The sequence below is a fragment of the Aulostomus chinensis genome, chromosome 19, assembly GCF_037954235.1.
Source record: "Aulostomus chinensis isolate RoL2024-O1b breed Wild chromosome 19, RoL_Achi_v1.0, whole genome shotgun sequence".
NCBI lineage: Eukaryota > Metazoa > Chordata > Actinopteri > Syngnathiformes > Aulostomidae > Aulostomus > Aulostomus chinensis.
Genome location: NC_141338.1, coordinates 17,216,060 through 17,229,551, shown reverse-complemented (window position 1 = coordinate 17,229,551; position 13,492 = coordinate 17,216,060). Strand labels below are relative to the sequence as shown.

The 13,492-nt window shown below is 41.7% G+C and overlaps 1 protein-coding gene across 4 annotated transcripts in view; it reads right to left on the bottom strand.

Annotated features, from left to right (window-relative positions):
• rxraa (retinoid X receptor, alpha a) overlaps positions 1 to 13,492 on the bottom strand; it is a 109,325-nt gene that overhangs the window by 80,570 nt on the left and 15,263 nt on the right. For all 4 annotated transcript variants that reach the window (XM_086188091.1, XM_086188094.1, XM_086188090.1 and 1 more), the window contains exon 2: positions 1,065 to 1,178. In XM_086188091.1, the coding sequence (XP_086044217.1) occupies positions 1,065 to 1,178 (114 nt within the window). The remainder of the gene's footprint in view (positions 1 to 1,064; positions 1,179 to 13,492) is intronic.

Below are 13,492 nucleotides of genomic sequence, written 5' to 3'. Positions count from 1 at the left end.
GAGAATGCCTTGATGGTATGAATTCAGTCTCGCGAACAAAATAAGGGATTGGTTGGTTGGTTGGTTGAGCTGCACAAACTGGAATGAAGAGAAAAGGCAACATATCTTTTAGGGAGGCACTCGTCAACAACATCTTTTCAGAACTGCTACAAAACATTAGAAAACACCTTTGTGTACTCATCCTTGAAATAATCATCTAAGGACACACATACATTTAATCTAACCTTGAAAATAAACAGCTGTTCCCATGGAGTTGTTTATATGTGTGAGTGATGTTGTCTATAGCCATAATGTCACGCTCCAGTCACATGACAGGTAGCTCAGCCAGCAGCTCACACTGAGGAAGGAGACGGCCTCGGCCACACAGTGATTAATGCATGAGCATTAACCACATGTTCTGCTTAGCACAGTCCCCCATTAATTAGCCACGGAACAGACAGTTGTGTTACCCACTGGTGTCAGAGCATTGCTTGCCTGTGTTAGTGTGTGTGTGTGTGTGTGTGTGTGTGTGTGTGTGTGTGTGTGTGTGTGTGTGTGTGTGTGTGTGTGTGTGTGTTGGGGGGGGCCCTCATCTAAGAGAACCTCTGTTAACTTGTCAATCACTGGGGGCTCCACATGCAAAGACACCATTAATCATGAAAACCAGACTGAGTGCTGTCTCCGCCAAGGCCCCCTGCCACACCTCTGACCTGAGGCACTTGAGAAACGTGTGTGTGGAGCACGTAAGCAGCTCTTTCCACTACTTCTAACTATTAATAATAAAATAAAAAACAATATGAATGTGCTCTCAAGAGTTCAGGATTATGTTAACCTTTCTTTAAAAATAATATAAAAAGTAAAAATGGAGTATTGTCACGATTAAAACAAACTAAATTGCATAGGATGACATGGTCAAAGGGTGCACATTTTTTCTTTTAGACTAATTTTTGTTGTACAGAAACTATAAATATTAATGCCAAATTCACTCCTTACCTGACATTTCTTTGAGAAGCATTTGCATATATTTTACCTTCGAACAGAAAACCTGAGTCAAAACAGGTTTGACAAGAAAATGTAAATGTTACCTGAGGACAGGCGACGCTGATGGAGGGGACACATGCCACTGAAACAGGAACATGCCTCGCTTGAGCGGCCTCGCTGCATGGGAGGAGCCAACGAGCACTGAGGCTTCAGGAACCCTGTAAAGATATGATAGAGAGAAAAACATGAGGATGAAAAGGTATTGAGAATTCGCCTTTAGGGAACATTTGTGAGAGGATGGTGGAGTTTATACTGCCAGCATTATGCCACCGACTGACCCATCAACCTCTCACATTTACCGACTGGCCCTCGATCTAACATCCTCCCCGGTCTGCTCGCTGCTCATATCATCACGTCAGCAGGGCTCTGGAGGTGAACGGAGTCAGAAAAGTTCTCATTGAGGTTGGCCTGGAGGGAGGCTGGAGCGGTTGAGCTCGAGGCCGAGGTTAGTAGCTCTGTGGAAGATGTCAAATTAGGGGTTGAGGTGCCTCGAGGGGCTGGAATGGGCTTTCCTACTGTCTGCGTCTGGGGTCAGGCGGGTCATTTTCAATAAGGAATTCATTATCCACACAATAGGGCAACTGAAGAGGCAGTACCTCCTTCACACTGCCGTCCACGGGGTCACTGACATTATCAGCAACAAGAGTCAATCAATCAGTTAGTCTAGTCTATGTGTCACATCACACTCCGAATATTTCTCGATCTATTCACAAATGACTAAAAAAACTGATTGTCAAAATGTTAATCAATATTGTGATGTTGATGCGTTATGACAAACGTAACAAATTGCCTGCATTTGGTAAGCTAAATTAAGCTAAGCGTAAGCCTCCTGCATCAAGAGTGCAGCCCCAGGATCTGCAAGCTGCTCAAGTCCCCACAAAGACCACAACACACTTTATTGATTCCCTCATCAATCCCTGATCAATGTTTATTTATAGAGACAAATGGTCTACACAGGATTTCAGTGTCAACGCGAGTGCTTTAATACCTCTGAGTCTGAACACTGTAGAAACTGAACAGGGCAAAGGTATACATGTGATATAATAAACTGAATGTCCTCTCTATACTGGCGTCAATATCCAGGAGAAGTTAGCTGACAGCGAGCGGAGCAGGTAACCTACTGAAACTCTAGTTCTTCTTCTGCTGAGAAAACATTTACACACATTCCACTACATATGTTGTGTTTCTCCACTGTTGGCTCCCTCCCTGTGCAGCAGGTGTGAAAGGGTTGGACACTTAAGCAACATTAGTTTTCTTTCAGGTTTTTTTTTTTTTTTTATGTTCTTCCACAGTAACGGGTGCGTTTCTTGGTTAGAGTAGACAATTTGGAACTAGTTCTCAAATCAAACCGGCTCCCGACTCTAGTTGTGTTTGTGGATGCAGATTGCCGCGTCAATGACAGATGCAAATTGCCCTGGCAGAAAGCGTGGTCAGGTTGAATGGTGTGGTGCCACTCTCCGGGATCCAGCCAAGATACGGCCAAACAAAGGCTGCCCCGCTGGGAAATGACAGGGGCGCAAAGGTCGTCCAGTTCACCATCCGAAACTGCACACTGGCTCGAGGGATGATTGCCGGGATCACAGCCGGTGTTCAATCCTTAAAAGTTGAACTCTGTTTCCTTGATTTATGCAGAGATTGTCTTTTCTGCCCACATCACTTATTTAAAAAAACTGGCCATGTATTCTATAAGTGCATAATTATAAAACACAAGTAAATTTATCAGGAAGTTGGAAACAAACGGTCAATAAAAAAACAAAACATGCAAAATTCTCACCCAAGAGATGTTAGAGTTAGTAGACATAATATAAATAGAAGATAAGATATGATAAAAATGGCTATTAGTGGCATTTCACTGAGTTCTTCTGTAGCCTCTGTTCAAAGGTCTTTTTCGCAGTCAGAGGAGGATACACTCCGTCTTTATCGACTGGGTAACTCATGATGGATCTCATTGGCATCTGCAAATCTCTGCAAATCCGCACTTTATTCATTCCTCAGGAGAACCTTTAGATTCACACAAGAAAAAAAAAAGCAGCATCGGCAGGTGGGCAAGCCCCAATAAATCCCTTTTTTCCACAATGAAAGACTCAGCAAATGACATTTAAAACAGGCAAAAGGATATTGAATTAGTTCCTCATGATAAGCTGTCTGAAATACTCTGTGCTTATTAGTGTACAAATGTTAGAGTGCAGTGAGTGCGTGTGTGTGTGTGTGTGTGTGTGTGTGTGTGTGTGTGTGTGTGTGTGCGCGCTGTAGTACGGCTGTGTGAGAGGGAGGATTTTGTGTCTGGAAGCAAGCAAGCAAGTCTGGATCAGCAAGAGCAACCACACACACACACACACTTACACACAACCACACACACTTACACACAACGACACACACACACACACACACACACACACACACACACACACACACAAGATCATATCTTAAATGAAGCAGACTTGGTCGGAGGTCTTCATCGTCTCATTCACAGGCAGAGCGTCACTCTGTATTGAATCAATGATTGCATGTTAGTACATTAGACCCCAGTGTACTTTTCCAATTTATACGAATTATACTTGTTCTTTGTTTGGAAGGTAAATTCTGTTCTGTTTCCTAGAGCTGTTATCAGCTCCAGTAACTTGTCACTTTGCAGATTCATATTAGTGAAACAAAATAGAATCAAGTCCTACATGCTAATGTGATCAAAGATAAGGCTCCCAGGAAATCTCAATTAGAAAATGGGTCCCTCCTTTATCAGCTCATGGAATACGACTACTTTTACATTTAGAGCTTTTATTGTAATTTGATGATAACACTGCACAGCATGAAAAGTGACGTTCTGAATGGAAAAGTTTTGTTTTCTTTTAATAACATTTTACTTGTGCAAAAAAAAAAAAATTCTTAAGACTTATTTTACTGCCGGTTTCACAGATTACGCCTTTTATTTATACCGTAGCACCGAGCTCAATAATGCCACTGATTGAACAATAGAAGGGAAAACACATTTAATAGGTACCGTTATGCATAAAAGAGTGTTTGAAGGGCATGAATAAGACATGAAAATTTACACAGATGACAACACAACAACTCTGATGGGGACTAAACTCATTATTGTGTGATTACAACCTGTATGAAAAGCCAGTTTTTGAATACACATGTTTTAAAATCACATTCTATTGTGTGACTCCTCATGAGGTCTATTTCAAATCATAGTGAATGTCCAACCACAGGAGTCTGACACAGACCTTTTGGGGGAAAAAAAACCCCCAAAAAACGACGCTCGTATTTTCCAGTTAGACTACTTCCAGGTCCTCTGCGAGTATGTTTAAACACCAAGTACAGCAATAATCCACAAGCCTCCCTGATGATACCTAAGAATGTGCAGAAATAGTAGTGTCAGAACTGGGATGAGGAGCAAGCACCACCTGAAACGGCAAATTTAAAATTCAAAGTCTTGCACCATCGACTGCAATCCATCATGTTTCCTCATCTTTGGAAAACAACTCAATCCTCCAGGAACGTGGCACATTCCTGGTTTTACAAAGAGGTTGAAGGACACACAATGACACATGGTGAAGAGCTCCGAGCAGTGTCACCCAACGTTAAGGTATTAACATGTGAGGCAAGTTGCCATTCAAGAGCCCCCCCCCCCCCCCCCCCCAAAAAAAAGAAAAATCTGAGCAAGACTACGCAGATTCCTAATATAAAAGGCCATCACTGCAAGGCATCCGCTGGGATAGCATTCCCTCAGGACACGGAGCAACACCGAATATGGGGTGCAAACACTTGCAATGTCACCTTGAAGGTGAAAACAGCTTGAAAAACTAACAAGACTATCTCAGGAGCATCTCAAAAACAATTACTGTCTACTGATAGCCCCAGTATATGACATAGATCGAGGAACTGCATTAAAACACTTCCATTTAAAACAATCAAAAATAAATACATGTACATACACACTTTGTTTATTTGACAAGTGTAAAAGTATCATAAATATAGTGGATTTGAGATGTGCAGTATGAAGGGCTTCATCTATGCAGCTGCCACCATCAATCATCCGGGCATTGAAGTACCCGATGAAAGCGTGGAACCGGCTGGAACACGCAGGCGCAGGTTCACCACCCGCTGTTATCAGTGACTCTTAGTAGCAGCACCTTGATTGCAGAAACATTTGATGTCCTTTTCTTCAGCTCTTCAATTGTAAGCAAAGAGGAAAAACATTGGTTAAAAAAAAATGGTATGATCCAATCTTCCGGGGACAAGCTCAAACATCCCCCCCCCCACCACCATCTCACAGCCAATCAGTGGTAAGCATACCAGTGATCATGGGGGATCAGAGCCGTGTAAACACACTGGGGTTTTCCTCATTAAAGATAGGCTGCAAATTAAATCGCAACCCACTTTTAAGACCTTGTGCTAATGAAGGCAAGCCTCGGAGATGTTACGCTGATGAAAGAAACGTAGTTACGTATATATATATATATATATATAAATACATATATATATGTATAAGAGAAAGGCTTGATGACAAGGATCTAATGAAATGAAGGTGTGTTCTACCGTGCTATTATAACAATAATAAGTGATCGCTGAGGAATTTCCATGAATGTGTGTACCTCATTTATCACGGATACATCAGTCAAAGTGCTTCCAGACTTTACAAGATCCCACAAACTGAGGTCTTTTGAATGAAATGCATTCAAGCATTTATGAGAGTTGAAGCCATGCAGCCGGGGCTCTCTTAAACCGTAATGATTGTTCCTGTCCCGTGTTGCCAGGGTGATCGAGCCCAAGGTCAAAGTTCATTGGGCCCTTAATGTATCTCCCAGGTGCAATAAAAAAAAGCCTTTCCCACATAGGACACCAGGGGAAAGGATCCTGGTAGAGCTCATTCAGTTTTATATTTTGTGAGTCCTGAATATGAATGAAATTATGAAACAACTGTTGAGAATTAAAGAACCCTTCAGACCCAGACCTTTGTTCTTCAACAGGCCAAATCGCTTGGCTTTCGCTGGGCTCTGTTTGTTTTTTTGGGGGGTCTGGTCTACATGCAAGTACATCAAAGCATTCAAACCTAAAAAAAACAGATGCTAAAATATATTCTGGAGAATTACAGTAAGGTGTTGTGTTTCCAACAACTCCCCAAAGTCAACTTCTGGCTGCTTATGCAAAATTTATTCAAACTGTAGTTTAATAATTCATTTGAATTAAAAGAATTTCCAGACATGACCTTGAGATCAGGGAACTTGTGATGAGTTCTTTCTGTACTTAAATCAAACATATAAAAAGTCTGACCTATTTGAACACTAATTTCTCTTTGCAGCCTTTAGAAGCACAATAGCGGCCTTTTTCATGTGCATCTTAACAGATTCTGCTGTAGTTTGATGCTTTTTCATAAACACTCGTACTCAGTACTTCCCTTTTCCCCTAAAAAAATTCTAATTCTACGCAGCACTACCTCATTAAACTATTAATTATAACAAATAGCGCCTTTTACTTTTCTGTAGTGAAGCTAGTTCTCTGTGAGGAGCCAATTCAAGCTGCTAATCAAACACTTCTCTGATCGCCATCATCACCACGGCGATTATTCAACCCGCTCCAGAGCGTACCTGCAGCGTCAGCAATCTGTCTTTTCTCCATGATAACCAAAGAGCTTGACCAGCTCTATCACAACAACAACAACACAGCAAACCTTATAGAGATCACCAGAGGCAATACATCCACGTGATGACTACTTTAAAATGGGTTTGACATTCATGACACGTGCAAGTCTTTTCTCTGCCCATCAGGATGGTTTTCAGCTCTTCCTACGGTTTCAGAAACACTACCATGTGTTAAAATTCCATCTCAAGTCAGACCCTGTTACTGAGAAACTGAAGGTCCCTGAGCAGGCAAAACCAAACCCAGGACAGGTCACTGAGAGCAGGTCTGCCAGAATGACCCCCAGAACTTCAGAAGCAAGCAAAGGAGACAAATGAAACTGTGCAGCACTGATCTTATTTTGTCAAACCTAGAGGAAGCCACGAGCATCAGGATGTATCTGGCTTCACGTCGAGACAATGAACAGTAAACAGCCTTTTCTTAGAGCCTTAATTTGCTCTGCCTTGAATGAATTAGGTCAACATTAGCCACCCGAGGGCTTCTTTTAACCCTAATAGAACATTAGACAAAGTCTGCAAGAGCTGATACCCATGAAGACCTTGGCTTGAAGACAAAATTCTCATGTTCAGCCACAACAAACCAACCCCCCCCCCCCCCCCAAAAACCCCATCATTTAACAAAATGACTGACACTAAACAGAGCAAGTATTCCACACAAAATCTCAAATATGTTGTTTCTTGAGTCACAAAACCAACTGCTGTCGGGGTCTGGTTGGGCCATAAAAACTTAACAGGACAGCTTTATTGAATGACTTATTAAGCGACTGCGTTTTGTGAGACCTAAACTGGGGCGCTTTTGAAATGAACAAGAGCACCTTTTTGTAACAGCTCTTTAAAAAAAAAAAAAAAAGTCTTCCTACTTTGTCTGAAACTGAGTCTGCACTTTCACACAGTCTTGGGATAATGAAAGTGGCAGTTACCCTGGCGTGGCATTTGAAGCTGCAAGGCATCTGTAGAAAAGGTATAACCGACAAAGATGGCCTGTTAAACCACAGCTTCAGGGCTGTTATTATTGAGGAGTGCTCGTCTATCCTTGGGCTTTTACCGGAGGCTGTTTTCAAAACTCTTTTTATACATCATGATAATATTCATTATCTAAATCAGTAAAAATGTTGGAGAAAAAAAACAAAACAGCAACTTATTTTTTATCCAAAAGTTAATATTATAGAGCCACAATACTCTGACTTACATGCTTCTCGGTAAAGAAAAAAAACAAAAACAAAACTTCAGTATTGTAACCACCAGCTGGAAGGGATTTCATTCTGAACAGCAGATGAGCAGTGTTTGACAGTAGTCAGGATCACATTTGAATGTTTTTGTTTTTCTAAAAACTCCCTTTATTTTGTAAAAAGTCTTTTTGCTCGCTTCAGTTGGTTTTGGCCTTTTAAAAAAAAAAATAAATAAATAAATGCACAAAACAAACTCTAACACTGCAAGTCTTCAACGTGCAGGACAAAGCAGCTGTTTCTGCAGCTGTCGTCTTCCTGGATATTCTCAAACTTTGCCTTCGTCTCCAGACAGCATGCAATGTTTCCAATACTGCTTTTCACTTCCACATATTTTTTTTCAACTCGATTCTTAAAGCCAGAGCCAAGCGTAATGTCGCCTGTACCACCATCCTCTGATGGCATCATGTAGCCAATTTTATTGTTTGACAAAAATTGAATCTTTTACGTGCAATTACTAGATGCAGAGTAACTCATTCTCTCTAAGCATCGGCTCAAATATTGCAGAGTGCAGAGGTTAGTTATGACAAGGAAGCAGCAGTTTCTGATAATTTACAACAGTCATTTGTCTCTCTTGCTGTGACATGACGAAGCCGAAGGCAAAGTATTGGTGAGCAGTCACAGAGACACAGACTGGGAGCCATGAGGGGAGGAGAAATGAAAAGAGTGTGGTAAATGAGGTTAGAGGGGAAGAAAAGAAAAGGGCCAACTCAAACTACACGCGGACGTTGAAAACCTTTCTGCAGGGCAACTGTAGGGGAACAGGGGCCTCACTGCAGCCGGCAGCACAAGTAGTTGGGCAAACGACTCTAATCAAATTTGTGTGATTGGACTCGGGAAAAGCTGACAGGATAAAAGAGGCTCCTTTGACTAGGGAATGGACACAAAGAAGCATATAAAATCTACTATCCCTCTACTCATCTTTACAGTAGCTGTTCATATGATGGAGTGTCTGCCCACCCCGAGAGCCCTTGGCAAAGCACACACTGGCCCTTTCTCTGCTGTGAAATATCACCAGCAGAGAGGGAGAGATAAAACATTGTTTTATGTACTTCCTCTAATGGATTGGGAATGGATATTCGTCCAGTATGTTCGAGGATTCACACTAGCTTCAATCTAGCATCAAAACTGCTATTTTCAGCCTTGATTAAAGCTTGCAATTGGATACAGTTCTGGCCTGAGTTCATGGCCTCGGTTTTCCTTGATCGTAGCTGACGTTTTGGAGTGATCAAAGAGAATTACCTCCAGCGACTAATGTTAAAATAAAGCTTGATGAATCCACAGTATGGATATTAATATTCTGTGGGGGAGATGAGGAGGGGTTCTAACACATCATATCAGTGCAGAGGTGCTCCAAGGCAAAAAGCGAGGTGTGGCGCAGCTTCGCGACCTGTGCCCCAGCTCATTGCCTGCCGGAGTCCTGCTGCAAGGTCCCAGAACACGCTTCCTGTTAGCCTGCTAAATTGACTCCACACGCCCACGTTCCTGTCTCTACAGGGGCGCACAGTCTCCCATTAGCCTCCTCCCGCTGCCTTAGCCCAGTACATCTTGAAATCACGTACTGAGGATGTAAACATACAAACACCCAAGGACAAAACACAAAGAAGGACTTGCTGCCACCCACGTCCTCCGTTCTTCTCTTCAGAACAATGTGTTCTATAACTCTGACCCAGATTCACCAATCAAGGTTGATGCATGCTTAAATAAAGACTGGTATTATCATTTTGCTCATTCAGTCATTTTCCTGGCTTGAAACCAGCAGCACACAAAGTCTCACTCAAGTTCTGTTACAGATGACAAAGAAACAGCTCTGACCCAAGGCCGAACAATAAATCAGATTTTACATTAAACAGCAATTTTCACCCCAAACCTAAAAAAAGTTTATTATGCCACATTCCATTTTCAAAATAATGCTTGTTTTGTGCTATAAACTCAGTGCACCCCCAACTATCCAAAAACTCTTAGCGAGCCTGCGGAAGGTTTAGTTGAGCTCCAGCCAAGACGACAGAGAGAGCTTTTGGTCAACAAGAGAGGTAAAAACAAATTTGGGAACATTTTGACGAGTACCAACAACAAGCGAGCCTGGTGTTGCCTGTGTGAATGGGTAATTGTGTTCAATAGTTGTGATCTTAATTAGCACTGCACAGTTCACTTCATCCCAATCAAACTGTCAGCCTGTCTAATTACATAACTGCAAAAAAGCATTTTGAACAGTCCAGCACAACTGTTGCAGAAACGGCTCCTGTAAAAGACATTATATATTATTGCTATTTAATCTATCAGGAAAACATTGTTTTTTAAACAACACTGCCCATTTCTTTTGTATTTTTGATGATAGTTTACATTTCAAAGTTATCGTAACACGTGCATTACATTTTTCCTGTAGTGAAGTACTTGTGACACTTTTGATTATATTGCAATATTGTACACAATAATCACAACATGACGTTTTCACCAAATCCTGCAGCACTAACCTCAATATTAACCAACATAATCATAATTACTATTTTTCTGATAATCCAGCAGCACCATCCATCCATCCATCCATCCATCCATCCATCCATCCATCCATCCATCCATTTTCTACATCTCTTGTCCTGTTAAGGATCGCGGGGGCTGGAGCCTATCCCAGCAGCCTTCAGGTGAGAGGCAGGGTTCACCCTGGACAGGTCACCAGTCCATCACAGGACCAACACATAGAGACAGACAACCATTCACTCTCACAGTCACACCTACAGTCAATTTAGAGTATCAATCAGCCTCGTCCCCTCTTGATGTCTTTGGACTGTGGGAGGAAGCTGGAGTACCAGAGAGAACCCACACAGGAACAGGGAGAACATGGAGACTCACACAGAAAGATCCTGTGATGGAGCCGGGACTGGAACCTGGAACCTTCTTGCTGTGAGGAGACAGTGCGGATCACTGCCAGCAGCACCATTCTGACCCAATTACCTTGACTCAAAATTCTGCTCACTCCAAGTATTGTGTTAACATTTTGGGGCTTTCTTTCCTTTTATGGAAGACTGCATCTCCATAATAAATAGCATCATCTATTTTCAGAGAAAAAAAAATCAACATTTAATTAAAAGAAAGCCACGGATAACATGGGGTGTACTATGTTTGAATATGTGACACGTATTAATGTGACTCATGAATATGAAGTGGCACATTATTCAGAACCCAAAACCAAATTATCTGGGGCTGATTTGCATGGAGTTTGCAGTGAAACAGAAATTGAGATGAATTAGAATTACACAGAACAGATTAGATGGAACACTTGTAGGACAGATTTAAATACACGGATTAAGCGCACTCTGTGGCTAAAATGGTCGTTTAAATTGGAGCTATTAAATATGAATGGAGGATTAGGACCAGTATTGCTGCTCCCAGTCTGTTGACTGTAAAGCTCCATTAGTGAACGGACAGCAGAGGAGAATGAGCTCGTCGACGCTGCCAAATCTGCAGGAAATTCTAAAGACACGGACAGGAAACTGAAGAGTTCAATCCAGCATAATGAATAAAGAGCCAGTGTTGAGGTTCCATATTAATGCCAACGACTACTGCACCTTGAGAAAGAGCTTAGAAATAAACGACCTGGTATTTACGCCCCAAACACGGCTTTATTAAAGGAGGTTTTGGTCTCTGTATTTATTTGTCCTGAGACTGAGGGCAAAATTTCAGTTTAAGTAGTAAACGTTTTTTTTTAATAATAATTTCCCGTCATTAAAATGCATCAGGTAGAAGAATTCTCAATATTATCAGAAATGAACCGAAAACTGAACTGAAAATTAAACAATTGCGTTGTGAGTTTACAAAACAAAAGATGACATATTCTTCCGCGCTCTGTGTTTGAGTTGCTTGTGAAGAGGAAATAAAGATCGTGGTTAAGCTAAAGAGCTCAACTTGGCTGCATATTATGCAGAAAACATTCATGAAATATTGCAAGGAGTCAAAAAGTGCTCATCTTTTATAGTCAGCAGTCAAAATAATTACTCTTAAATGGGCCAATCCAGCATAAAGGTTCATAATATCAGACATTTATTAAATTCCGCAAGTCTATAACAATGTCTGTGAGTGATTATCTTTACAGTGTAGTGTCAGCCGTGATGATTGATGATGATGATGATTCAGTGCGCGCTTTAAAAGTTTGAGAAGAAGGGTGTGTGGTACTTTGTCAGTCTTTCGGGAGCAGCCAGTGTTCTGAACTAACATCAATTCAGGCATCAGTCAGTAAGAGGATATCCTGCAGTAGCCTATAAGATCTGGCTACATGATAAACAGCCAAACATAAAATGTGTCACATGACCGACGTGCAGAGTTTCCAGCTTTGACAAGAGACGTGAGACAGCTGGGCTTTGCAACGGGTAACTGTATTATACTAAAGCTCCGGTAATCTCGCGTGCTCTTAAGGAATGGAGACATGCCACGCATTCCAAGAGGTGACCACGTCCTTCGACCGGAGACTTTGCAAAGCGCTTTGCAGCTGTTCTTACAGGGTTATGATGTACGCATGTACAGTAGGACGCCCTCGAAAACAAGACTCTTCATCATCTCCGTGGGGTTTATCCAATTATATCAACTTCCATCATCAAGTATCCGTCCATCTCATGTCATCCGTGTACAGCATATCAGTGTTTAGCTAACCTTTCTGGCCCTTCTCAGATGGAAGGAGAGAACACTGGGCGTCATTCATGAACGTGCACTAATTTGTTCTTACATACTATAGGACCTTTTTATCCCCCAATTTAGAATTGCTGACAGGAAGCAAAGGCTTTAAACTCCTTGCTTCTGACGGGAATCGTGTACCCTTTCACCCAGGCTTGCAATGACATGAGGTTTTTATTGTCTTTAAGACTAAATTGAGGTCTAAAACTATGGAAGGGGGTCCAAATTCTTCCAAATTACCAGGATATCGATGTCAGAGTTGAACTCACACGATTCTGAAAGAAATGACGGCTTTTCAGTTTAACTTTCTGTTGGTGAACAATGCAGTTTCTGCGTTTCTGCAAGGAAATGTAAAATAAAGACAGCAATAGTAGACTTGCAAACTCAAGTACTTAAATTCTTCAACAGCATCCTTCACATGCTGAGTCTGACAAGGTGAAGCTGAATGATGCTGATGTGCTTGCTCACAGGTGAGGGCCAACAGAAGGGCACTCAAATAAAGATGAACGGATATGAAACCCAAGGATGAAAATCTCCTCCTGGCGCTTGGTGAAGAAGAACTGGACCTATTGGGAACTCATAATTTGACATATCTGAAGGAGATCTGATCTTGCATCAAGTACAACATCCCAAGTGCGATGACTCATGATTTTAAGTGATGTCAACATTCTGCTGTCACGCACTTAAACATATTTAGAGAAAAAAAATTGCATCCCTGCAAGAAAAAAAAGAGGAAGGAAATGACAGACAGTAGTCAGTATTGGGTTGGGGGGAAAAAAGAAGGGTGGAGAAGAAAAGAGGAAGAACAGGAGAGCACAACAACACTTAAGAGACAGTGAGAGAAAGTGAAAAGAGCCAGAAAGAGAATGAAAGAGGAAAAAAAGAGGAGAGACAGTCAGAGGGAGGCTGACAAAACTAGGTCAAGTCACATGACTGGGA